We start from the raw sequence: 25930 nt of genomic DNA on the forward strand, positions 1-25930 counted from the left end.
TGGGAGGGGGGCACAGAAAGGAAGTACAAAGGCCAGGGGTCAGAACACTGAAACGCAGGTGGACAGGACGCCTGGGTCCCTGGCCAGGCGACCAAACTCATCCCGACCTGCCCCCATTTTAACCCCAAGCGTACCCTGCTTCCCAATGTCATACCTAGAAAAACAGCAACGGGGGAATAAATAATTTATTGAAATTGGAGGAATAAATAAGATATGAGGGCGGGGTACAAATAACTGTAAAAATTATTAACATGTATCTATATACACACAGAGGCGCTCGCGCGGGCGGGGCGGTCTGCGAGGCCGCTCGGTGCCGGCCCGCGGGCGCCCCCCGGAGGCAGATGGCTTACTTACAACGGCGTGGCCGCCGCGTCTCCCCAGGTCCCTAACGCGGGCCCCTCGGGGAGGGCGCGCCTTCCCCTGCGGGCCCCCTCCCCTGTGAGCGCCCGCGGAGCTGCGCCCCTTGCACGATCCTCATCACCCAGGAGCGGTGGGCGGCCAGGCTGATGTAGACGCCGGGCCGGTTGCGCTCGGCACAGCCCTCGCCCCAGCTGATGATGCCCGCCAGCAGCCAGGTGCCCTCGACCTGGCACATCAGGGGGCCCCCCGAGTCACCCTGCGGAGAGGGGGGAAAGTTAGGGACCCACGCGGGTCAGGGCTGGGCAGAGCCCAGGACCCTACACAGTGGGGGGGACGGACGGCTCCCTGGGGTGAGGGTCAAGGGGGCACACACACACCCCCCACGGTACTGCGACTCACCAGGGCCGGGAGGGCTAAGCTGGACAGGCCTTCGGGCTCGCTTCTGGTGAGAAGCACTTTGTGCCAGACCTTGTCCCTCACAGCCCCCAAGCCAGGGAGTACCGTTGCTTGCCTTACAGATGAGGAAACCGAGGCTCAGAGGGAAGCCCCGGCTTGCCCAGACTGGCATCCGTGGGCGGCAGACTAGGAATTGCAACCGGGACCCTCCGACGTCCGAGCCCGGGTGCTCCCATGCTACCAGCCTGCAGCCCTCCACCGTGGTGACGGAGCTGGTGGGGACCAGGGCATGGGAACCCCCTGAGGAGGAGGCAGGCTCCCGGAGAGTGGGGTCTGGCCCGCCCAAGACGCTCAGTACACATTTGGTGCGTGGCCGCGTGGCCGAACAGACGGATGACTGAGCCAAGCAGAGGCCAGGTTGTGCAGGTGTCTAGGGGCACTTACAGGTCTCAGCTGATGGGGGGGGGGGGGCAGCGGTGGAGCTCAGCGGGACAAAAGTGGGGAAACTCAGGTGCTCACCAGACAGGCGTCCCGCCGCCCCTCCAGATAGCCAGCGCACAGCATGTCCTCGGTGATGGCTCCCTGCCCAGCGCCCCGCCAGTAGAGGCGGCTGCAGACTTCCGAGTCTATGATGGGAACCTCCAGTTTCTGCAGGGTCTGGGGGTGGGGCAGGGGCACTGGGGGCAGGGAGGACAGGGTCAGGCTTGGAAAGCCCTCTCTTTGCTGCCCCTCCGTTCTCCCTCAGAGGCAAGTCTCAAAGGTTAATGGATCAACTCCGTCAGTCAGACTCCCAAATGCCTGCGGAAAACCCAAATTCCGAGACTGCGCACCTCTGGACCTACTGGGTCCGAACGTGAATGAGCCGCGTGAGACGTCCCCTGACGCCCACAAAACGGTTAGAACTGCTGGTCCCGGCTTGTCCTGCCCCAAGCACTACTGTCTCCAGCAGAGGAAGCGGACTGCCACAGAGGAAGTGTGCAGTAAACGATCCCCTAATGTTGAACGTTACTGGAACTCGAGGAATCCCCCACACTCTAGGGGGACCGCAGGCCCTAAGGTTGGTCTGTAGACCCTCCCCAGCTCATAACTCCAGTTCTCAAAAGAGCCCTGCAGGATGACGATGGGGAGGCTGTCTGCAACCTCAGACTCAGTGGGATCGCCAGACACTTGGTGTCATTTCCCTTGATTTCTTTTGGAATCTGGTTAAAATCCCATTTTTCTGACACTTTTTGGCTTACTCATTATCTTTCTATTCTATCACCCCCATTATCTATCTACCCACCTACCTTTTTCTGCTTCTCTGCCTCTTACTTTATCTGCCTTGTGTCTCTAGATGATGTTTTCCAGACCTCCAGACTTGGTCTGACAATTATATTGTCCAATTCTGGAGCCTACTTCCTTCTGGGAATTTTGCCTGCAATTATGGCATGCTGCCACCAGGGGGTGCCTGTTCCCACTTTGGGATCTCAGGGCTGTTTTACATTCATGTACTCAGCCAAGCCCCACACAGGCCTCCTTCCAGCCTTTCCTAGATCACTTAATAGCCTCGTTGATCTGGCTGTTGTGCCCTTAGAACACAGCCAAGATACTCTTTAACTAGAAAGGACCTAAAATTGTCCACCTAGGTTTCTGGGACTTCACACCTCTGGATCGCGGCTCACTTTTTCTTCCGTCTCTGTCGTCACAAGAAGAGTCTGTCTTTTCCCTTCTGCTATGCCTCTGGCTCCAACCTTTGCTGCCCACGGTACCTGTGTCTCTGAGCGTCTGCCACCCTCTGTCCCCATCCACCCCCTGGCCACGTGGCAGGGGAAAAGCCGCACCTCCATCACGGATACTCCCCCAGCCTGCAATCCAGCAGCGGGTGTTCGGAGGGAGACGGACGGAGGAGTCAGGCAGGCAGATGGGCAGGATTCGCTCAGAGAAGTGGATGGTGTGCTCCAGACGCACCAGGGCGATGTCTGCACGGGAGCCCTCTTTCCAGGAATACACGGGGTGGGACTGCACCCAGGCGATACCCACCTGCTGGGACCTGGAGCCAGGGTTCTCCAGCTGCCAGGCCCCCAGCAGCACAGAGAATTGGGACGGCTTGTTCAGGTTGCTGGGGGAAACAGGAAAGGGGGTGGGGTCAGCCAGGAACCAGGGGTGGTGGGGAAGGGTCAGGCAGGGAGTGTCTGGGGGACCACATGCGTTTGAAGGCCCCGAAACAGAAGCAGGCTCGCTCTCCTCTATGAGAGGCCCCAAGGCCGGACAAAGACCCGGGGGCTGGTGCCGAGTGGGGAGCCCAGGTCCGGGGCAGGAAGCCTGGGGCATCAAGTGGAGGGGACCGGTCGTACACACCCCTTGAAGCAGTGGGCAGCAGTGACCACCCAGCGGCTGGTGAGCAGGGAGCCTGCACAGTGGTGGGTTCCGTTCTTCTGGATGCTCACGACCCAAGGCCACTCGGCATCAGTGCTGTCCTCGCCGCCCACGATCCGGTTCAGCCGCTGGGGCTTCCCACAAGCTGGGGGTGCTGGCGGACGAGGGTCACATTTTCTGTCATCCAAGGGGCACAACGATCCTACCCTGCCCACGCCCCGCGCCATTCGTTCCCCGGCCCTTCTCTTCCTCTCCCTCCCCACGAGCTGGCCACCCGTCTCCCCTCATCTCCTGGTGCTCCCCCGCTGCCTGGGCCCCTCCCCTCCGAGTAAGAGTCTCTGCTCTGCCTCCTGGGCCTTCTTTGCTGCCTGCCTTCCTCTCCCGCTTGACTCCCCTCTGGTCCCACCGCCCCCTTCTGATCTGCTTACCCCACAGACAGACCCAGACGCAGCCCCTCCCCTCAAGCCCTCCCCCAGGGCCCCCCCCAACTCACCAGGTATCCTGGCGGCACGGAGGGAGGCTGAGGGCAAGAGAAGGAAGGGTCAGGCCAGCAGAGAGGAGCCCCGGTGCCCGGGGTGTCTCTCCAGGGCGGGGCATTTCCCGGAGCCTGGGCAGGGCTGACGGAAGCCTCAGGCTCGGCCCTAAGCCGGGGCCCTAACCTCCCACCAGCTTCCTGTCGGGCAACCTGAGCCAGGACTCCATCCCACCTGCCTGGCTCCTCTCACGGGGGGGGGGGGGGGGGGGGGGGGGGTGAGAGCGGGGGAGGAGCGCACACCCTCCCCGGCCCGAGACCCTCTCAACCCCCGAGCCTGAGGCCTGTAAGACACTCATGGTCCCAAGAGCCGGGAGGGAAGAGGAGGCGGTGGACTGCAGCCTCCTTGCAGTCCTCTGCTGGCAGCCACCGGACGTGGCTGAGAGCAGGCGAGCACGAGGGGGAGGGGGAGACTGGTCCCGGCAGGGCCCGGAGGGCCAGTGCTGAGTAGGGGGAGGGGAGGGGGTGGCCCTGGGGGACAGAGGAGGGAGGCGCAGAAGGGCCTCAGGACTCACCTGCAGAAGCCAGAAGCAGAAGGGGGGTTAGGATCCTGAGACAGCCTCCACCCAGGGCCGGGGGAATTCTGGAAACCACCATGGCCGGTGGGGGCGCGGGCGCGGCTGGGAGAGCTGTGTGCAGAGCTCCTCACAGGTCACCCCAGGTTTTATCCCGGGAGGTGGAATGCCGTTGGACCAGTCCCCCGAGTGAGTGAGTGGCCACCCCAGGCTGTAGGTCACAGGTGGGGCGGGACTGTGGGGAGGAAATGGGCCGTTAAGGGGGCCCAGGTGGGGGCTCTGGCTGAGATCCCTACCACCCCCCACCAGCAGTGGACTGGTTTGGGGGCCCAGGACCTGGGCTCCAGCTGTGGGCCCAGAATCTGGCCTCTGGAGGAGCAGGACCCAGGCCCAGTGGTGCAGGCCAGTGGCCTTGACACTGACTGGGATGGTCCCCAGTTTGTGTGGGGAAGGGAAGACTTAGGGTGTGGGGTCGTGGGGAGGTCCCGGGGCCTTGGGAACACGGGGCTGCCCAGAGGCTCAATAACGGCTCCTCCCTCCAGGGGCCACTGTGACTCAGCCAGGAGGCCTGACCAGGCCCTGGGCCCTGGGATTCCGTTAACCCACTTCCCAGAAAGCCATGAATCAGGCCCCCAGTGGCCACCTGTCATGTGGGTCCTGTCACTCGGGTGCCCAACAACTCACCCCTCACCTGGACTTCGGGGAAACCCAGGCAGGTGCCCAGGTGGCCGACTGACGTGGCTGCCTGGGAAGGGCTGGGGTACCGTCTCCCACAGCCCGGCCCGGCCCCTGCACGCCTAAGGGTCAAAGGGCAGCTGGGCTATGCAGGAGCAGGGAGCCCGGGTGGGTGCTACCCCGGGGTCCCCCACCCCCAGAAGGAGGGCAGACGGATTCCGGTCCTAGACCCACTGCGTATTCGTCCTCTCATTCACACGATCAACAAACCTCGCGCTGGGAAGGGGTGGGAGACACAGCGGGAGGAGAGTGTACCAGGAGCCCCGCATCGCCACACCCTCCTCCTCAAATTCCCTCACTGTCCCCGCTCTGAAGCTGAGGAAACTGAGGCTGGGGGCGAGCAGGCTCGTGGTGACAGGTAGAGCCGGATTTGAGCCCCAATCTGGAGGCAGGAGACTGGACCGGACCCGGTAGATCCCGAGGGATCTTGATCCAGGGGATGGATGGTTTTCACCCAGGGTCCTAGGAGCGGAGTGGGGTGGGCTGGGGCCTCAAGGGCCCGGGGAGGCACCTGACCCTGGGGGGCTGCAGGTGAAGACCGCCCAGAAAGCGGAGACCCGGAGGGCAAGTGGGAGCAGTGGAGAGGCGTGCAGAGGCGGGCAGGGGCGAGCAGGGGGGCTCAAGGAAGAGAGGAAGCCGGGCTGGGGCGCAGGACAGGGTGCTGGCAGGAGCTGGGGGCCCTCCAGGCGGACACTCGGCGCACCCCGCTGGGCAGACCGCCTCAGCCTTTCTGGAGCGCCCCCGCTTGGCCAACATGCTCCTCCCCCACAGCCTGGGGGTAGGGGTGACCCCTGTGCTGTCCCCGCTCAGACCCTGGGGCTTTGAGAGGTGGCAGGAGCCTGCAGCCGACCACCTCCCCGGAGCCGCAAGGGATCGCTGGTGTGTTTTACTGCCCCCTTCCGGCTTCGGCTAGAAGGGCAGGAGGCAACTCGGGGCTAAACTACAGCCAGACGCCCCCTCTCATCAGGGCGAGCCCCCTGTCCCATCCCGCCCCAATACAAGCCAAGGATGGGGGTGCAGGAGCCCCGAACAGCCCCCAGCTGATGCATTATTCTGTCCCAGGACCGGAGGCAGGGAGCTGCCGGAGACCACCCATGCCAAGCAGCAAAGGTGAAGGGCAGGCTCTGTGGGTGCCCCCCCACCCCGCCGCCTGCTCACCACCCTGGGCCGTCTCTACTCCACGGCTAGCCCCAGGCTCCCCCAACCCGCTGCCTTCCCGAAACTAAGGTGGTTGGCCTCCCCGGCTCACTCGACAAGCATTTACTGGGCCACGGCTGTATGTCAGATCCCATGCCGGGCACTGGGGCACCACGGATAAGACACAGGTCCTACCCTCGGGCAGCAGGCATCTCCCCGGGGGTGGGAGGCAGGTGAGCAAGTGATGATAGTGAAGGAGTCTCAGCACGGGGGAGGGGGTGTGGGGAAGCACGGAGGCGGGCAGGGCCCCTGGAGGGCCACGAGAGGCTGGGTGCTGGGAGCTGTGACCCCCCGCCCCGAGGGGAGGGGCAGTGTCAGGTGGCCCAGCACACCCTGCGGATCTAGGATGGCCCCGGTGCACTCCGGGTCTCAGTGGGTGTTTGCCGAACGAATAAACAAGCGTGGCGAGGTGTCGGGAGGACTGTGCCAGGGACCAGCTGTCCCAGAATGCAGCCTCCCCAGTGTCCTATTACGACGTTTCCTGAGAGCTGGGCCGCTGCCGAGGTCACCCGAGGGACAGACACGTGTCCTGAGATGTCACTGGTCCCCAAAAAGGGTGGCCAGGTAGAGGGCCTCCAGGAGAAGGACCCGGTAGGAGCCACAGGAAGACCTGAGAAGGCAGTGAAGGCTGTCGGGCACCAGGGCTCAGCAAGGGCCCCAGAGACCGGCTCCCCAGTTCCCAGAGAGTGGGGGCCCCGGCGTGACTTGACATCCACTGGAGACATTTACGGAGCGCCTACTGGATGCTGCAGCCACACCGGCAGTGCCGGCTGGGCATGTCCTCGCCTGGGCCCCAGGTGCCCACCCTGCCACCCACCCTGCCACCCGGCGCCTGTCACGCCATCGCAGGGCCACCGATGATTTGCAGCGAGCTGTGCAGGACGGAGAGGGCTGTGGACGCATCGCGCGAGTGGCAGCTGGGGCTGGCGGGGCTCAGCCCGAAGAAGTGGCACACCAACGCCATTTCACACCCGGGCGTGCTGGAGACACAGCGGCGAGCAGACCGAAGACCGCCCCTGCCCGCACGCTGGGGACGCTGGAGGAGAGGGAGAAACACCATCCATCAGTCGCTTAGTCTGACGGATGATAGAGTCACAGGGAAACCAAACCGGGAGGGGGACGGGGGCAGGGAGGATGGCGATCTCTCCAGCTGAGTCTTCCAGGTGTAGTCAGAGGTCATTCCGGCCCCGGGGAAGGTGCGAGCAAAGGGTCTGCCGGGTGGGACAGCAGATCCGAGCTGGGGCAGAGGACAGGCACGGGGACCGAGGGGGCCCGACCCCACCCAGTGGGCCTCCCTGTGCAGGGGACGAAACGGGGACAGGAGAAGTGGGGAGGCCGTTCCGGGGCCAGGGATCAACCAGCTCATGGGCACAGGGGCAGAGGCCGCCGGACCACCAGGAGCCCCGGGGGGTGTGGGGAGGGGGCTGACAGCTCTCACGGCGGGTGCTGGGTGGCACCTGGCCTGCCCCCCGGTGCCCGCCCAAGCAGGACCGGCACGCACGGTCACGGCAGCACTAGGCACGGGAGCCCCAGAGAGGAAACAGCCAAATGTCCATCAGTGGGCGAAGGGATAAGCAAGCCGTGGTCCCTCCACCCAGTGAGACACGTCACTCAGCCACAGAAAGGACGGACTGCCGCACACCTGCTACCACACCGGCTACGGCACAGCTGAGCTGGCGGACGTCACGCTCGGTGAAGGGCCAGGCGCAAAGGGATAGATACTGCAGGGTTCCACTTCCACGAGGTCCCTCAAGTGCAAGCCCAGAGACAGGAAGTGGGGGCGGGGGCGGGGGCGGAGTCCTCGGGGAAGCTGGAAAGTTGTGCAGCTGAAGCAGGTGGTCAACGCCTCGGACCCACGCGGGCGCTTCGGGATGGTCACCACGGCAAATCGGGCGTATTCTCCACGTGAAAGAACGGGGGAGAAAATCTGAATGTCCTCTTTCGTGAACGCCGGAAGTGGCGGCACCCGTGGGCCCCCCGGGGCGGAGTGGCCCCCCAGCTGCGTGTGGCTCCGCCCACCCGAGCCCATCCTGCGACACCGCCGGTGCCCCGGTCTCCCCGGTCGTGGGCCGGCTGTGCCAGCCGCCCTCACGCGAGCCAGCGGAGCGCCCCAAGGAGCCGGCCGAACACGGGCTCCTTCCTCCAAGCCCGGCCTCAGTTTATCCATCTGGGAGGAGCACTGGTCGGCCCCACCCTGCCTGCCACCACCGACCGAGGGAGCAAGGGCTGCTCGGGTTGAAGGGCTGGTGGTCGCGAGGGGCCCGGGGCCCCCGTGAGCAGCGTCAGGCTGTGCTGGTCTGCGGGCGAGGTCTTCCGGGCACTAACGAGGCCCTGGGGACACTCGAGGACACTGCTCACTGACCGCGGCTTCATCACTGGGGATGCCCTTCCCCTGGTCTAATCACACTCCCGAACTCTGCTAGCTCTCACACAGGGCTCCCTGCCTCTTGGAGACTTGGGTCCAAAGTGGCTCCAACCCCGTCTCAGGTCCCAGGTCCCACTCGGAGCCCCACCTCACCCGAGCCCAGCTCCCACACCCCGGGCCCCGCATTTTCCTCACAGCCTCCTCAGTCCGGATTTATCCACAGCCTTTCCCTCCTTCAGAAAAGCTGGCCGTCCGCTGGATTTCTTAGAGCTGATCCCGTTTTCCCCTATTGACTCCTACGGTTCTCATGGAAAAGTAACCCGTCGGCCCGGGGTGGGAATCTCCGGGGAGGAAGGTGGCCAGTCCTCCTGCAGAAACGTCACCGGACGGCCCACCCTGGGGGCCAGAACCCCTCACCTCCACTCCCAACTTCCCAGGCTACACACGGCTTCTCTGGTTGGTGGAAAACCCCTCTACTGCCCCCCTTCTCCCCGCACAAGAACTTTGCCTAGTGGCTAAGAGTTGGTCACGGGTAAACTTGGAGCCCCCTCTGCTTTGTCTGTTTACCTTTAAAATAGCATGTTTGGGGCGCCTGGCTGGCTCAGTCTGGAGAGCGTGCGACTCTTGATCTCAGGGTCCCGAGTTCAAGTCTCACGTTGAACACGGAGCCCATTTAAAAAAAACAATTGCACGTTTACCACGGGGATGTGTTAACAAGGGCTCCGACTGGCTAGCAGGAGCTGATGGTGAAGCTGGTGGGAAGTTTGCAAGAGCTGACATCACAGCAGTGTCCTGAGACCAGCCGTGCACGACGGGACAATGGACATACCACCAAGCTCGGCAAAGGCCACAAAACAGGCCTTCCTCCCCCCCCACCCCGGACGCCCCACTCTGAAGTTCTGCCCCGCATGTCCCTGAGCGTCATCCACCACCTGACCAGCTCATAATAAAGCCGGACTCCCCAGCACTCCGGCATCCCTCCCCCTCCCACCTGGGACCCACTGGAACCTGTTCTGACCACGACACCGAGACCAGCCGAGAAGGGCTGGGCACTTCTCCGCCACCAGGAAGCAGAGGGGAGCTCTGGGCTGGGGAGGGCCGGGCCCAGAGGAGCCTGCTGGGAAGGAGGACAGAGGGCAACGGGCAAGCTGGCTGAGCTGACTCGCTGGGTGCCCATCGCCAGGCTGGGCAGCTTCCAGTACTCGTGGTGATGTAGGAGTGACTCATGGCCCAAGAAGAGAGGGCAGGACCTCAGTCTCGAGGTCAGAAGTCATGGCCAAGGACTCATGGAAAGGAAGTGAATGCTGCACAAGATCCAGTAACAGAGCTGGGACTAACAGGTGCTCCTAGCCCTTCCTCTGGGGGTTTCCTACCAAGCCGTGACTAGCCCCCCAGGTGACCCGCGTAGCCACGTCATGCCTGCGGAGAGGAAGCACGGAAAACCAGCCCCGGCCTCCCCCGCGGGGTGGAGAGCCACCTCCGACTACGTTCCGCCTCCCCCTCACCCCCCCCGGGGCAGTGCGTGGCTGCTGGTTACGGCTGACTGATGGCTTCTGGGTAAGTCAGTGTGGTTTCTCCAGCCAGGAGGACACACAGCTCTAGGGCCTAGGTCGGTGGCTGGGATGGGGACACCCATCCGGGTTGGGGGTTGGGGTGAAGGGAGGCCCAGCGCGCCTGGTGAGACACGAGGCAGCCTGCCACAGCCCAAGTCTGGGTGCTGAGGACAAGTAGGGGACCTTGAGATTCCCTGGAACCCCGACCCCCGGGGTCCCCATCTTAGAGAACGGCACCGTCCCCCGGGGCGCTCCAGCCACATGGCTAGGACCGTCCCTGACTCGCCCCGTGCCTCCCACCCACATCCGACTGGAGAGGAAAAACCAGCTGTCTGTAGACGCCAAGTGCTGTCTGGTCCCGGCTATGTAGGATTTTGTTCATCAAGCAATTCTCCTTTTCTGTGGACACCAGCTGGGTGTCCTCCAAATTCACTCAATGCAGACGCCAACTGGAGTTAGCACAGACCCCACAGGGCCAGGGCTCGGCCCCATGAGATCCCCCCACTTCAGAGATGCCAATCCCAGGCGGTGGGTCCTCATCACCCACACTTCTGCCCGACCTGGCTACAAAGCCGGGACTCCCGGGATCCCCTCCTCGGGTTCAAGAATTTGCTAGGATCGCTCAGAGAACTCAAGGGAACACTTATGTTTACCAGTTTATTATGTAATAAAGGATCCAGGGAACAGCCAGATGAGGGGGGCACGGGGCAAAGCCAGGAAGGATCCCGAACGCGGGAGCCACCGTGTCGTGGCGTGGGGGCGCGCCACTCTCCCGGCACGTGGATGTGTTCACCAACCTGGAAGGCCTCGGATCCCCACACCTTAGGGATGTTCACGGAGACCCATCACGTGGGCGTGACTGGTGCTCAACTCCATCTCCAGCCCCTCTGCGCCCCCTGGAGGATGGCGCTGGAGGTTGCAAGCTTCTAATCGCAGTTTGGTCTTTCTAGTGACCAGCCTTCGCCCGGGCCGCCTCCTCAAACTAAAAGACACTCCGGCCACCCAGGAAATTCCAGGGGATTAAGGAGCCCAGGGTCAGGCACTGGGGGCAGAGGCCAGCATGTGTATTTGCAACACGAGTCCCTGACACGAAGCTTTGGGTCGCAGAAGCGTCCATTTCAAAGACATCCGTCTGGAACTAACATACCGCCAGCAGCCGCCAACACAAAGCCACTAGTTAACAGCTAGACAAGGGGCCGGGCCGCTCCCCTTGTCTAAAGCTCTGGGGGAGCTAGACAACCACTTGAATGACCCTACTTCTCTCTTCCCGCGCCCTCATTCCCGCTCTCGTTTTAAATTTGCCAATGGAGAGCGAGGCTGTTCGACAGCAGCTGAGCTATGAAAAGAGCCCAAGTGTCCATCGACTGATAAACGGATAAAGATGTAATATATACACGATGGAATATTACTCAGCCATCCCAAGAATGACACCTTGAGGCACCTGGGTGGCTCAGGTGGTTGAGCATCCAACTCTTGACTTCAGCTCAGGTCACGATCCGAGGGTCGTGGGACCAAGCCCTGCGTGGAGCTCTGTGCTGACGGTGTGGGATTCTCTCTCTCCCTCTCTCTCTGCCCTTCCCTGTTCAGGCCCTCGCACTCCCTCTACCTCTCTCTCAAAATAAACATTTACATATAAATAAATACTATTTTGACAAAAAAAAAAAAAAATGAAACCCTGCCATTCCCAATGACGTGGATGGGACTACAGTGTATTACGCTAAGCAAGTAAGTCAGAGAAAGACAAATACCGTATAATTTCACTCGTATGTGAAATTTAACAAACAAAACAGATGAACACGTGGCCGGGGGAAAGAACAAGAAAAAAGAGAGGGGAACAAACCACAAGAGACTCTTAAAGAGAGAACAAACTGAGGGTTGAAGGAGGGAGGTGGGTAGGGGATGGGCTGAACAGGTGATGGGGATTAAGGAGGGCACCCGTTGGGATGAATCACTGAATTCTACTCCTGAAACCAAAATACATAAATGAATAAACAAAGAGACCCAATGTGGGTCTCAAACCCACAACCCTGAGATCAAGAGTTGCACCCTCCATCAGGCCAGTCAGGCGCGCTGTAAATTACATTTTTAACCTGTTACTGTTACATCGTCAGTGTATTTTGTTGAATGAATTAATGAAATCAAACAGTTTACAAATTTGTACTTAATGAAGCAGGCTACAAATTCTGTTTTTCCCTTTCTGTATTATTTCTATCATACTACTACATTATTTTAATCTGCTTTTTACCTTTTTTATCTAGAGAGAGAGCGCTCAAACCAGTGAGCACAAGCTGGGTAGGGGCAGGAGAGGGGAGAAGGGAGAGGGGAGAGGGGGGAAGGGGAGAGGGGGGAAGGGGAGAGGGGGGAAGGGGAGAGGGGGGAAGGGGGAGGGGGGAGGGGGGAGAGAGAGAGAATCTCAAGCAGGCTCCACACTGAGCACAGAGCCCGATGTGGGGCTCGATCTCCCGACCCTGGGATCACGGTCTGAGCCAAAATGAAGAGTCGGATGCTCAACCGACTGAGCCACCCAGGTGCCCCAATCCGCTTATTAAATGTAACACATTTTGGTATCGCCCGTGTCCGTAAACTATTCATCCATAATATGATTACTAATACGATATAACAGTCCGTTGTGTAAGTGACCCAAGGCCTGTCCTCTGATACCGGATATTCATTCTTTTTACTGTTGCATATGATGCTTCCGTCAACCACCTTGTTCACAAATCCTTAAGAAACATCTCTCATCTGTTCCTCACGTTGCAGCAAGAACTCGGCGCCCAGGAAGAGACCAGCGATACACACTCGGGGACAGAAAGGACTGTTTATTTCGCACCGGTGCTGGCCCAGCGAGTCACCTCCAAAGGCTGAGCACCCGGACTCGGGTTTTACTGACCCTTTAAACGTATGTGCTTCCGGGTTGGGCGGGACTAGGACAGTCAAGCTTCTGGTTCCTGGCTGCTGGCTGCCATAAGGGGCAAGATTACAGAAGCCACAAGCATACAGGGGGAGAATCCGGCCTCGGACACCTGGCTGGCCCTTTTTTATCTGCTCTCACCCATTTTCCTTCTCATTCCCCGCTCTTGATTCTCAAGCTGCTGTAGCAGACTTAGAGAAAATCCGTTTGTGGGGGGCCAGGGGGCCCTTTGCTGCCACGGGGGGAGGGGCAAAGGCCGTTCTGGCTTCTTCCTGCTGGACACGGATGTCGAGGGGAGGAAAGTGACCGCCAGGGTTCTTCGCCATCCAAAGGGGAGTAGCGACACTAGAACGCTCCATCTGGAGCATCATCTGGAGTGTTACAGCTTCCAGGCGGGAGGAAACAAACCTGGTTAGCGTAGTCAGAACACAAGGACCAAACAGGAGGGCTGTGACAAGCACCAGGAGAGGACCAGCTAAGGGAGGAGCCAGGATGCCCAATTCTACATGTTCCTCCGACCGTTCCAGGAGGAACCGTTCCTGCCTCGTTTGGTGATTCACTCCCTTAACCTGTGGACCATACCTCCGACTGTCCCTGACTGGCTGGCACAGAAGCAGCAGTCTTTGTTCAGGAAGAGACACGGCCCTCCCCTTTCAGCAGTGGGAGGCCCAGCCCTCTTCTGTTCCGTAAGACTACCGCTGCTAGGGAGTCTACTTGGGCTTGTGACACCACCAGAGGTTCGATAACCCGTTCTGTGCCGTCTGTCGGGTCCCTGGACAATTCATGGCAGTAAGTGGGTGAGGACACGGTTCCTCCTACTCCGGTGCCCACCCTGCCGCATCCCTAAGGCAATCAGCAGGGGGATGACTTGAGTGGCTCTTTTTGAGCGAGTATATGCTGCCACGGGTACTCTAAGAGACCGATGTTGGGAACAACGTTTATCTTACGAGGAGGAAGGCCAGGGTACGGTGGCCGTCCAGTCAGCCGGCAGACATAGGGAGGCGTCCGTCCCACAGATAAAGAGAAGCCCTGGGAGGGGTCGACACCAGGCTCGGCTCGTAGGAAGATGACTGAGCTCCTGACTGTCAAGACTTTGGTTGCACTGGCCGATGGTCAGAATGCCAAATGGCTCTGTTCCCCTCTTGTCTGTCAGGCAACTGGGAGCCACTGGGGGCAGTTCGACTCCAGTTGGTACAGGTCTCCCTGTGCAGGGCTCCGGGTCTTTTGGTAGCAGGGTAACATTTACAGGGGCCTGTGTTATCGGACTAGCTGCCTAACGGGTGGGTCCCGCGGACAAGCAGAGCCGGCAGGATTGGTAGCACCGAGGAGGCGATGAGCTGCGTTTAACCTCTGGTCCAGACGGGGACCTAAGGCAAGCGGTCTACCTGATTCACGTCCCCGCGGAGGACGACCCGACAGGCACGGGGAACATCAGGGCAGGTCGGATCGGGCAGCCCCCAGTAACGTTTCATTTTCATTCTTCCCGTCCAGTAAGTTTTCCCGCTTCTGGTACAGGGAGTGACCCTCCTGGTATAACATCTGTCCGGCACGTGGGGGTACACGGTGGCACAGGGACACGTGGTAGTGTCGTCTGACCTCTGTGGACCGGAGGGTTGGGGCAGGAGTCGGGAAGGGCACAGGGGGAGGAGTGGCCTCTGTAGGAGGCCGAGCGGGGTAGCAGGCAGTGCAACCCCGTGCGTCTGTTACAGAAGTTTGGCCCTCATGACGACAGATGGGGTCCGGTGGTGGGGAGCACAGAGTGGCTCTTCGGGCCTTGGGGGACAGGCGGGGAGTGACAGGTCGCACATCTGCATGGCGGGAGCGAGCAGACTCTTTCTGAGCAGATTAGGAACAGGGATATGCGCCACGGGGACGGGAGACAGGGCCAGCCCTTCCTGGGCTGGGAGACGGTTCTAAAGGCAGAGAACAACGTGCAGAGGACATCAATCGCAACTCAGATCGTGCACACCTAAGGAGAACGAGCCATCCTGACACTAGTGAGCAGAGGGAGGCTAACGGGAGTCAGTGACCGAGGCGCCCGTCTGTGGAGTAACTTGGGTCAGCCCTAAGCAGACAGCATGGCAACACGTATGGCAAAAGAAACGGGCAGGGGATGACAGGGAAATTCGAGAACGACGTGCTGTAGGTCACTGAAGTCGCTTGGTGATTTCCTCAAGCTTCTGCTTACACAGAGCCCTCAGGGGTTGGCTGCAGGCCGCTTATCGGCGCTGTGCTCTTAAGGGTGGTCTGTAGAGGACTGTTCTGGCTCCCGAAGTTCCTTTCCATTCCAAGTGGTTGTCAGGCGACGGGCGGGCCGCCTTTACTCGAGACTGGTGGATCCAGGCGGTTAGTCCTGCGACCTTGAGGGCCGCGGGCGTGGTTAGCACAACGAAATAGGGTTCCTTCCAGGTAGGTTTGAGTGGTTTCCTTTTCTTATCTTTACTCCAAACCGGATCCCCAGGTTTGTGGGATGTACAGCTATTCCACAGGAAATAGGTATCCTGTCCGTCACCATGTATGTATCCCAAATAGTTTTCCCTAATTCTTGTTTCCCGAGTTCTGTCAGGTCCCCCTTGAATTTGACTAGTGGAGGGGATCTTCCAGAGAGGATATCGAATGGGGAGGATCCGATTTTTTGCCCGGGGTGTACAGCGTATTTGGAGAAGAGCTAGATAGAGGTCGTATGTCTGGCAAATTAGTTTCCTGACGCAGTTTCGCCATGGCTGATTTAAGGGTCCGGTTCCATACGTTCCGCTTTCTCTGAACTGGGGCTGGTAGGCTGCGTGTAAGTTCTATCGGATGCCCAGGGATACGTTAGGCATCACCTCGGCCACAAAAGCCGGGCCGCTGTCTGAGCCCATGGTTCACGGCATTCCACGTCTGGGGATGATATCCCTTAGCAAGGCCTTGGTGACTACTCTTGCCTTTTCGGTGCGTGTGGGGTAGGCCCAGCCTACCAGCCCGGAAACGTGCAGATGAATACAAAAAATTCGTATCCTCCGCCGGTTCTCGTTTCGGTAAAGCCTACCTCCAAATCTTTGAAGGGTGCCTGACCGCAGCAATGGATTCCCACGGGTCCAGTGGGGCTCCGTCTGGTGTTATTTTGAGCACAGAGGAGGCAGCGTTGAGAGACCGAGGCACAGAAGGACGGGAGCCGAGCGATTACATAGTAACAGCCCGATAAGGTTTCCAGGGCGGTTCTTCCCAGGTGGGGGAGCTCAGGCTGCTGGGGAACCACCTGGCGGGCTAGCGGCTCCGTACACAGACTCTTTGGTCCGCAAGTACCCACCACCCTTCCGTCTGGCCTCCTGTTTCCCGCTGTGCCCATTCTGTCTCTTGGATCGTGTACCTTGGGGAAGCCGGCAGCTCCGGGGCCAGCGTGATTTTCGAGGGTGCCGTTCATTCTCCCGCTGCTTGTTTAGCTGTGGCGTCTGCCCGTCAGTTACCTTCCGACACGGAGTCCTTTCCCCTTTGGTGTCCCCTGCAGTGGATGACTGCTACCTCCCTCGGTTCCCAGACTGCCCTCAGTAGTTTTAGGATTTCTTCCCAATTTTTTCTTTCTTTTCCTCCTGTGGTCAAAAGTCCGTTCTCCTTGTGTAGGGCCCCACGTGCAGGTAGAGTGGCAAGGGCATGGCGCAAGTCAGCGTGTCTGTTGGCCTGTCTGTCCTTCCTGAGTTCTAGTGCTTTCATTAGGGCCCACGGTTCTGCTCTTTGAGCTGGTCGTCCTTGTGGAAGGGCCTCTGCTTCTGTGACCTCGAAATCAGAGACTCCTGCGTAACCGGCGTCCATGAAGCTGCTGCCGTCGGTGTACAGGGTGAGATTAGGATTTTGTAAGGCTCTGTCTGATAGGTCAGGTCGGCTGGAAAAGACTCCATCAAGGACCCCTAGACAATCATGCTCTGGGGGCCCTGCCGCTGCAGGCAAGAAAGTGGCAGGGTTTAGTTTCTACGGCTTCCGATCTGATTCGTGGGACCACACAGCGGTCCCTGATACTGTCATCCGAGCACGTGTTAGCCAGTGTTGCCCTCCGGCATCTATCACGGTAATAACAGCACGGGGAACCTCAGAGCTTAGGTCTTGCCCCAACGTGAGTGTGCCTGCTTCCTTGATCACAAGTGTGGTGGCTGCCAGGGCCCTCAGACAGGGTGGCCGTCCTCCCACAGCTGAGTTAATCTGCTTTGAGAGATATGCCACTGGTCTTGGTCAAGCTCCAAATTCCTGGGTGAGAACCCCCAGGGCCACCCCACTGCTTTCATGTACGAACAGACTGAAATCTCGTGATACATCTGGAAGTCCCAGGGCCGGGGCCTCTGCGAGTTTTGTTTTTATGGTTTTGAAATGCCTTTTCTTGATGAGGGCCCCAGAAAAGGGATGCCCTTTCTTCCCCCTTTGGTGCCTCATAGAGAGGTCCGGCCAACTCCGAGAACCCTGGGATCCATATCCGACAGAATCTTACTGCTCCCAGGAACTCTTGGACCTGCTAGCGAGGAGTGGGAACCAGAATGGCACAGACTGCCTGTTTCCTTTCAGCTCGCAGCATCCATTTGCCTTGAGTAATTCTGAAGCCCAAATATTTAACTTCCTACGGGCAAATCTGTGCCTTTTTCTTTGACACCTGGTATCCCACCTCTGCTAGCGGCCTGAGTGGGGCCCTGGTTCCCTCTCAGCACTGGGTCCGCCTGGGACTGGCTGGCAGGAGATTGTCCACGTACTGGAGGAGGACACATCCTAGGTCCTGTCCCAGAAACCTGGCTAAGTCAGATGCCAGTGCCCCACTGAATAAGGCTGGTGGATTTTTTAATCCCTGCAGCAGTCTAGTCCAAGTGAATTGTTCGTTTGCTCCTGTGGTAGGGTTTTCCCATCCAAAGGCAAATAGGGGTTGGCTATTAGGTGCTAGCTGGAGACAGAAGAAGGTGTCCTTTAAATCTAGACACGTGAAACATCCTGCCTCAGAGGGTATGAGTCCTAGCAGAGCATATGGGTTGGGCAATGCTGAACGCAGCCTGACGACTGCTCCATTTACGGCTCTTAGGTCCTGCACAGGGCGGTGATCATCTGTCCCAGGCTTTTTCACGGGCAGCAGGGGCGTATTCCACGGGGACTGGCATCGTTTCACCAGTCCCCATTTGAGTAGCCTGTCCAAGAGTGTCTGGATCCCCAGGCGTGCCTCCCATGAGATCACGTATGGGCATATTTTGACAGGCTGGGCCCCAGGCTTTAGGTCAATTAATATTGGGGAGGGTGGTTTTTTGCAGATGACAGGGGGGTTCCTTCTGCCCAAACTGAAGGGAATTCAGCTTCTAGCTCGGGGGCCACAGTTGGCTCACCGGGAGGGGAAGTATATAATCTCCATTCCTCTTCCCGTGGAATCATCAGGGACAAAACCATGGGTTGGGCCTTTTCATTTAGGTGCTGTTGTGTCCGTGCATCCAAGGTGAAAGCTATTTGTGCGCCCATCTTGGCTAGGAGGTCTCTACCTAACACTGACAGTGGGCAGTCAGGTAGATACAGGAATTCGTGAACTGCTTGGTGACCTCCCAGGTCACTGTCAGGGACGGTAAAATGGCCTTCAGGTTTGCATCCCAGTGGCTCCTACGATGGTGACTTCTCGACCCGACAGAGGTGCCACCCTGTGTGTCCCCGCAGAGTGTTCGGCCCCTGTGTCGACCATGAAGTCTACTGTCTGGCCCCCCACCTTCATTTTGACCATGGGCTCATGGGGGCCCAGCTGGATACCGATCAGGTCGGCCTCGGGTGGTTCTGGTTGGTAGCATCTCGGTGGAGTAGAAGCTTTTGGTTTCCCTTTTTGGCGGCTGGGCCATTCATTTTTCCAGGGTCCACATTCCTTGCAGTAGACACGTTGACCCCATCCCAGTGGCGCCCTTCTTTTTTGTTCTTGAGCCCCTTGTGGTTTCCGTGCCCTTCCACAGAGGGTGGTCGCCCCAAGGCCGCGGCCAGGAGAGCTGCCTTTTGTTTCACTCTGCTGTCCGCCTCCTTTCTGGCAGCTTGGCCCCAATTTACAAAAACCTTGTTGGCGATTTCCAATAGTTCGGTGGTGTTCTTTCCACCAAATCCTTCCAATTTTTGGAGCTTCTGTCTAATGTCACTATGGGGCTATCCCACAAAGGCAGGAGTGACCATGTGCTGGTTTTTGAGGGCTTCTGGGTCGATGGAGTATAAACTCTGAAGGCTTCACATAATTTTCACAGAAGTCAGCCGGACCCTCTTCTGGCTTTTGACACACCTCAGATACTTTTGCCATGTTGGTAGGCTGTTTGGCCCCTGCTTTTACCCCTTGGAGGAAGGCTAGTCGGTATCTTTCTAGTCTGGCCCTTCCCACTTCTGTGTTCCTCTTCGGGCACAGCCTCCCGTGCCTAGGCCTCAACGTCTAGTTGTCCATCTGGTGCTTGAGTCGGGAGCCATCTTCTGGCTTTGGTGACAATTCGCTGGTGCTCTTCTGTGTTGAAAAGGGGACGCAGAAGCTGCTTACAGTTGACCCAGGCAGGGCGCTGAGACTGGAATATGGACTCTAGAAGATCATCGCCTGCGGCCTCTCAGAGTTGGGTGAGTGTGGTGTTTCCCGGTGAGGAGGTCAGTAGTGGAGAACCATTGGTAGTAGAAAGGGTCCCATCGGGGCCTATTCCCTGTAGACCTGTCTCCTGCAATGGCATCTACATTGCCACTGGGGCCTTGGACCTTGAGCCGTGGACCTACGGCACCCTCCTACTGGTTCAGGTGTCCCCGGTGGGGGCGGACTGACTGCTGGCGGGGGTGAGACCGATGGGAGTGGACTGTCAGCCAGGCGAGGTTCCCCTCCCTCGACTGATGGGACTCTGGGGGCCTATGGTGGCAGAAAAGGAAGGACGTCTAAATTTTCTTCAAGGACGGGGGCGTTTTTTTCTGTCGTGAGGTCTTCTCAGCCCGTGCCACTAAGACCCTACGCTGTCCTTTACTGAACCCAAGGAGGCTTGACTTGGGCTATTTCCAGCCACTGATGGATGTATGGGAATTGATCCAGGTGGCTGGGGTCTCAAGAAACTACTTTATAAACAGCTCAGACTGGGGGGACATCTAGGGTGCCCTCAGGGGGCCAGCCTACACCAAATGCAGGCCATTCTAATTCAGAGAGGGTTCGTAATTTCCCGGGGGTCAATTTGACCCCACAGTCACCTGAAAATCCCTTTTTAAAATTCTTATCACACATTCCAAAACAGTTGGTTTTGAGGAACCCCCCCCCCCCATCCTGGTATCCCAGATGGGTCCCTCCCAATGTGCGGTGTCGCAGGACAAACACGAGGGAAGAGGTCGCTTCGTCCACCTGGCCGCTCTCCTCGCAGGTACTCAGACGCCTCTTAACGTTGGCAGGTCAGTATAAACCCGACTCAGATCAGGCCTCGGCGGACCTGATTCTGCCTTGAGCCGTATGAGGCTGTCAAGGAATCACAGGGTAGGACCCACTCAGGCTCCGTGGCCGAGACCGTGTAGCACTCACACACACATTCAGACAGACTACAGACTTCCACCTGGGACTTCCCTGTCCTAGGGCGGGCCTGAACTCGGTGCTGGGTCCCCGGGGACACTCACCCGATCCGATGTCCCGTCCTGGCAGAATTTTCTGACTCCCCTAGAGTCCGTCTGAAAACAGCGGCGGCCGACTACTGTCGGGCCTGGTGAGGGTCGCGGTCAAGGTGGTGGCGTACCTTCCTTTGTCACAGGGCCCCGCGATGAGTGGGCTCTCCGTGGCCTCCCACAGTGGTGACTCAAGGGGCCAGCACGGCTGTCGGCTTCCTGGCCAACGCACCAAAAATATTACAGCAAATAGTCCAGCAAAGGACAAGCGACACACACTCAGGGAATTAAAAAAGACTATTTCGCACCGGTGCCGTCCCAGCGGAGTCACCTCCCAAAGCTGAGCACCCGGCTCGGGTTTTACTGACCCTTTATACCTAAGTGTTTCCGGGTTGGGTGGGACTAGTACAATCAGTCTTCCGGTTCCTGGCTGCTGGCTGATGTGGGGGCAAGCAAGATTACAGAAGCCAAAAGCAAGCAAGGGGAGTATCTGGCCTTGGACATCTGGCTGGCCCTTTTTTATCTGCTCTCACCAGCTTTCCTTCTCACTCAAGTTACATTCTTAGTAGGAAAATCACTAGCTTATAAACTTATCTGACATGCACTGTCGAACTCCTCTCTTTTCTAAAGACTTTTCTAGAGCTGTGTAGTGATTTTTTTTTTTCTGTTCTTTATCATGAAGAAATAGAACACAAATATTTTCCCTCGAATTGGCAGGGTTGGAAGGCCCAGTCTTTCTTGCCCTTAAGGGCAGAACTAATCCTCCAGCTGCTAAGGACGGGTGTCAAAGCTGAGTTCACCAGCAAGGTGTTGTGAAAGACGGAGCACCGGTGTGGAGAGAGGACAGGAAATGTGTCAGCTAGGAACAGGAAAGGGGAAAGAGTTCCCCAAGTCTAAGATGGGCGGACATGCAAACCTAGCAAAGTTCAGCGAGGGCGCCCCTCAAACGCCCAGGAGCCCCAGGAAGCCGAAGCTTCCCTGGTAGAGCCCAGCTCTCACCAGGAGACCCCACTGCTCTGGTGACCACAGAAGGCTCACCTGATCAGGATCTGCCCCCTACCCAGGCCCCCACCTCCGCCTGCCCCACACCTGGGACCCCCACTTCCCTACGCAGGCACATTTTTAGCCGGGAGGCCCTGATAGGGCCCGAACTGAATGTCAACTACAGGTTAAACAGGGACTTCCCTAAATACTCTGCTCCCATAGCCCCCCACCCACCCCCACAAACTCTAGCAATTAAAAACATTAATACCTGTTGAGATGGGGGTGGGGGGCTCCCAGCCTCTCCCGCAAGCCTGTTTTCATGGTTTCAAACTGGTTGTTAAACATGTTTAATGTCGTCCCTGCACCTGTCCTGGTGGGTGGGGTGGGGAGCAGTGCAGGAAATGGATGGAACCAGGTTGAGCTGGGAGAATGGTTAATATCACCTCCATTCTCCTGCTTTCTTCCAAACTGGTTAACACTCCCATTCCTTCCCAGCTTGCTTACTATGGGCCCTCAGTCTGTTCTAGACCCACAAAGTGCAGGGCAGCCCATGCCGGTGAGGGCGAACACTGCTCTAGAATCCTGTGGACTTCAGTTCCGACAACTGCTGGCTAACATATGGCCTCACTTCCTCCTTATCCTGCCCAAAGCACAGTCTTCCCCACCGTACAGATGAGGAAATGAGCTCACAAGACCGGAGCAGGGACGTACCAAGACCAGGAGCCAAATGCCCCGGGGATGTTTTAAGATCTTGAGAAGCCCGGAGCATTCTTAGCTTTGAACCCCTGACCACACGGCACAAATCATATGAATGTGCACATCTCTCTACAGGGTAAATGCAACCACCCCTAACTATGTGCTTTGAGTAGCAGTTGGCTGGTGGACAGTAATAAGGTATTAATAATAAATCTAGTCGATTGTTTATTGATATATATATAAATAACCACCTATTCGTTTCAATTTGGAGCTCCCTTTTCCTATTTGAGATAAGGATTGTTTTTCAGGACTCAGACGTTTTTATAAGCCCTGCTGGGCTACCAGAGGCTGAGACCCTGGTTTTCTCAGGGCATGCCCAGCTCCTCCCCATCCCCCTGCCATATGATCCCCATTTTACACACAACCAAACCACATACAGGGTTTCTGTGGGTGCAAACAACAGAAGGCTGTGACTCATACTGGCTGAGGCAAAACAACCTGACTGTATTATTGTATGATGTCAGAAAACACCTGCCCAGGAAAACAAAAGGTGTCAATAACCTTACTCTCCGGCCTCACAAAAATCCATTGAAAACCGCCCCAACTTTCGACAGGTAGCATTAAGCCACAGCTGAAGCTCCAAGGCTCATGAAATCCTCACGTCACCGGGACCACAAATCCTGAGCTATGCGACCCGATCCTTACCCAACCCTAATTAAAAAATCTTGCATCAAAAAGCCCCCCTTCAGCCTGGCCCCAAACCTCAACACCCCAACTCTGCCCCTCCACCTCCTCTCGACTAACTACCCTTTCAGACAGTGCTCTCCCCGAACAAGAGAAGGAAGCATCGGACTCAGTTTTGTCTTAGCTACAGGCTGTTTCGACGGTATTTTCAGGGAGCCAGCGTTTGACTCGGAGGGCCGCGTCCGGTCAGGCTGGCGGGCAGCGCTGCCCTAAACGTCGCCGGAGCGGGGGGCACTGCGGGCCCCCGAGCAAGGGTTCGGGGCCAGGGGGGCAAGGGCAGCGTGTGCGGCAGAGTGTGCTGCACCAGAAGGGCGAAATGTCTTGCCCAAGGCCACGCACACAGGCCTGCGCCCCGGGAGCAGAAGCTGCCGCCCCCAGGCCTCCAGCTTCCCCGCCGGCCGGGCTTGGCCCTGGTCCGCCCCCGTACGGACGCCCGATCTCCCGGGCGCTGCTGCCTCAGGGTGACTCACGAGGAAGCTCCTGCCCCTCGTCCCTCCGCACTGATCCGGCCGGACTCGGAACCCGGGAAAAGACAAGCAGCCCCGCGCGGTGACTAATAAACGCTTCCCTTCAAACCAACCAGGCGCGCGCGGGACGCCCAGCCGGCGGAAGTGCGGCCGCCGCGCGGGGGCAGCCGGGAAGGCAGCCGGCCGACTTCCGGCCGCAGGGGCTGCCGGGTGCGCGGCTGGACCCGGACCCGCGCTGAGCGGAAGGGAAAGCGCCCCCCGGGCTCGGAGCAGAGGCGTCCGCCCCGCGGCCGTGGTGAGGGAGCGGAGCCCGGCGGTGCGCCTGCCGCCCCGGCGAGCCCCGTGCCTCCGCTCGGCCCGGAGTCTCCCGGCTCTTAGATGCTCCGCGCAAGAGGCCGAATGCGAACCATCAAAAATTGGGGGGGGGGGGGGGGCGATGGTGTGCTGGCACCGGCTTGTCCGGAGTCGCTGGAGCCCCTGGTTACATTTTCAGAATTTTGCAAGCTGCCCGTCAGATGTTCACGATCTTTAAGAGTCATTCTTAAAAACTGAATTCTGTAAACTTACCGTTAAATAGATCACGTTAAAAAAAAGAAGTTTTAAGGTTCATTTATTTCTGAGACAGCGCAAGCGGGGGAGGGGCAGAGAGAGAGGGAGACACAGAATCCGAGGCAGGCTCCAGGCTCTGAGCTGTCAGCGCAGAGCCCGACGCGGGGCTCGAACCCACAAACTGAGATCATGACCTGAGCTGAAGGCAGGCGCTTAACCCACTGAGTCGCTCAGGCGCCCCGAAATAGATCGCATTAAAAACAAAGGTAGCAAATAAAAATGTATCCCTTACTAATAATTTTGTTACTTTTTACTATTATCTATATACTTGAGATTTCTGTGTCTGTTATGTCGGGGCGATGTGCTTGGTACATTTACTCCCAACTCCACATTCAACGACCTCAGCCCCGGAAGGTTAAGGCACAGGCGAGTCAGGGAACAAAGGAAGAAAGGGGGAGGTGGGGAGGGCTGTTGTAAACTAAAAGGCCCTTGGAGCATTCTAACTATGGAATCTTCTCATTGGCTAGGCTGTGACAGACCCTCCATGGCCGGGCTGTGACATGCTCTCATTGGCTGGGCTGTTGCCAGGGGAGGAGAGAACCTTCGTGGTAGGGTAGTAAATTAGCATCCACCTGCGAGGTGTGAGTCTCCCTTTTGGGTCCGCTATTCACCTGTGACCGGGCTGAGACTGCCCCCTGCTGGCCTCCCGGCTCCATTTAAAGGAGGTTTCCTTTTATTAATTTTCACTGCACCCCCAGCTGACTCCCCCAGAGCTGGTCGTTAAACATTCACCAGCACACCACTTGAGTCAGACAATGGCCAGGATGGACAGACAAGTAAACAAGGCCCAGGTCTTTTTTGGACCAGCACAGGGGCATAACCACTTAATAAAGAGTGCCAAAGTCCTTATTCAGGCCTCATGCAGGTCCCGACTATGGTGCTGAATGCATGTTTGGAGAAGGGAGGTGGGAAATTATGTGCTACACGGGGCTCTCCGTTTCCTTAAGGTCAGCTTGCCTAATCCTGACCCTGACTGTGACTCTCCCCTTTCTCTAATTGTCCTAACAGCCTCCGCGGTCCGCGCGCAAGGCCTTGAATGCCAACAATCGAGCCTCCGTGGTGAACGTCAGCCAGGAAAGGATTTTGAATTGGGGTGACATAATCCAAATTTTGCTTTCAGATGAAAATCAGGCCCGTACGGAGGACAACTTGAGGACAGGAATGAACAGAAACCAGGAGACCAGCCTGTTCACTCAGGACTTTGTTCAGCACCCAGGGTGTCCGACCTGAAGAGGGATGGGGTAGCAGATGCGTGTGAGCCACAACGCATGGCCCCAGGGAGTTCAATCTAATGGGGCGAGAGATAGTAAACAGACAATTACTGTGAGTGTGATAAGTGCATTGAAAAGGGCAGATCCAAGGGCCAAAGGGTGAGTCATTCTTTCTGGAGGGGGCGAGGCAGCTGTAACCCAGCCAGGACTAGTGGGGCTCGTAGGCAGAGGGAAGTTGTCAAAAGAAGGAAGAGGGTGGGGCTCCCGGGCTGACAAACCGCCCAGGCAAAGGCCCGCGTTGGTAGAGGGCCCGGGAGACCGGGCTAGAACAGAAAGCTAAGGAGGCGGCCGAGGGAGGTCGCTCGGAAGGCTGAACAGGAACGGTCAGCGGTGGGGTCAGGGCGTGTTCTGTATGATTCTCCGGTCACGAGCTCCGCGTCCGCGTGACGCTCAGCTTTTCATCTGTATCTCCACCTTCCTTCCGGGATGCAGCCAGAAAGGAAGACTGATTCCACTGTATGGCTGACGGCTCCTGACTCCACACCTGGTCCCCGCTGCTCTCATGCCCGAAACTCTCTTCAAACACACATAGGCTCTCTTTCTCTCTCTCTCTTACCCAGGGTTATTATCTAGCTGAATGTATGACTCAGAATCGTTCCCCCGAGATTCTTCTTTGTAAGCAAACTATAGGACAAATTCAAAAAAATAAAACTGCCTTTGAATAGCTTTTA

General features: G+C 58.2%; 1 protein-coding gene and 1 long non-coding RNA gene across 7 annotated transcripts; one reads left to right on the top strand and one right to left on the bottom strand.

Moving 5' to 3' along the window:
* Positions 1-167: 167 nt before the first annotated feature.
* LOC132688932 (brain-specific serine protease 4) lies at positions 168-23544 on the bottom strand. Of its 6 annotated transcripts, none has more exons than XM_078440216.2 (8): positions 9023-10972; positions 6908-7126; positions 4159-4393; positions 3605-3631; positions 3094-3265; positions 2577-2854; positions 1276-1433; positions 168-616 (listed from the first exon to the last, which is right to left on the bottom strand). In XM_078440216.2, exons 3-8 carry the CDS (start codon positions 4238-4240, stop codon positions 386-388), a joined length of 948 nt encoding a protein of 315 aa, XP_078296342.2. In that variant the 5' UTR covers positions 4241-4393; positions 6908-7126; positions 9023-10972; the 3' UTR covers positions 168-385. The 6 variants fall into 6 exon arrangements, with proteins under 6 accessions (XP_078296342.2, XP_078296343.2, XP_060504167.3 ...); XM_078440217.2 differs by lacking the exon at positions 3605-3631 and adding an exon at positions 7733-7989 and having other exon boundaries at positions 3094-3288; positions 4155-4393; XM_060648184.3 differs by lacking the exons at positions 3605-3631; positions 6908-7126; positions 9023-10972 and adding exons at positions 20504-20707; positions 23383-23544 and having other exon boundaries at positions 3094-3288; positions 4155-4393.
* A 54-nt stretch (positions 23545-23598) lies between these two features.
* Positions 23599-25930, top strand: LOC132689784 (uncharacterized). The gene is made up of 2 exons (XR_009615139.3): positions 23599-24569; positions 24997-25930. It is a non-coding gene; the product is annotated as an uncharacterized LOC132689784 (long non-coding RNA).

The sequence above is a fragment of the Panthera onca genome, chromosome E3 (genome assembly GCF_046562875.1).
Source record: "Panthera onca isolate mPanOnc1 chromosome E3, mPanOnc1 haplotype 2, whole genome shotgun sequence".
In the NCBI taxonomy this organism is placed as follows: Eukaryota; Metazoa; Chordata; class Mammalia; order Carnivora; family Felidae; genus Panthera; species Panthera onca.

What these genes read in the sequence shown, in the direction of transcription:
- LOC132688932 (XM_060648184.3), bottom strand. Translation starts at nt 4,240, where the DNA reads ATGGTGGTTTCCAGAATTCCCCCGGCCCTGGGTGGAGGCTGTCTCAGG. An exon ending in GCTGCCCACTGCTTCAAGGG is followed by an intron (nt 2,855 to 3,093) that starts GTGTGTACGACC and finishes TGTTTCCCCCAG; the next exon opens with CAACCTGAACAAGCCGTCCC. An exon ending in GGGGAGTATCCGTGATGGAG is followed by an intron (nt 1,434 to 2,576) that starts GTGCGGCTTTTC and finishes CCCTGCCCCCAG; the next exon opens with TGCCCCTGCCCCACCCCCAG.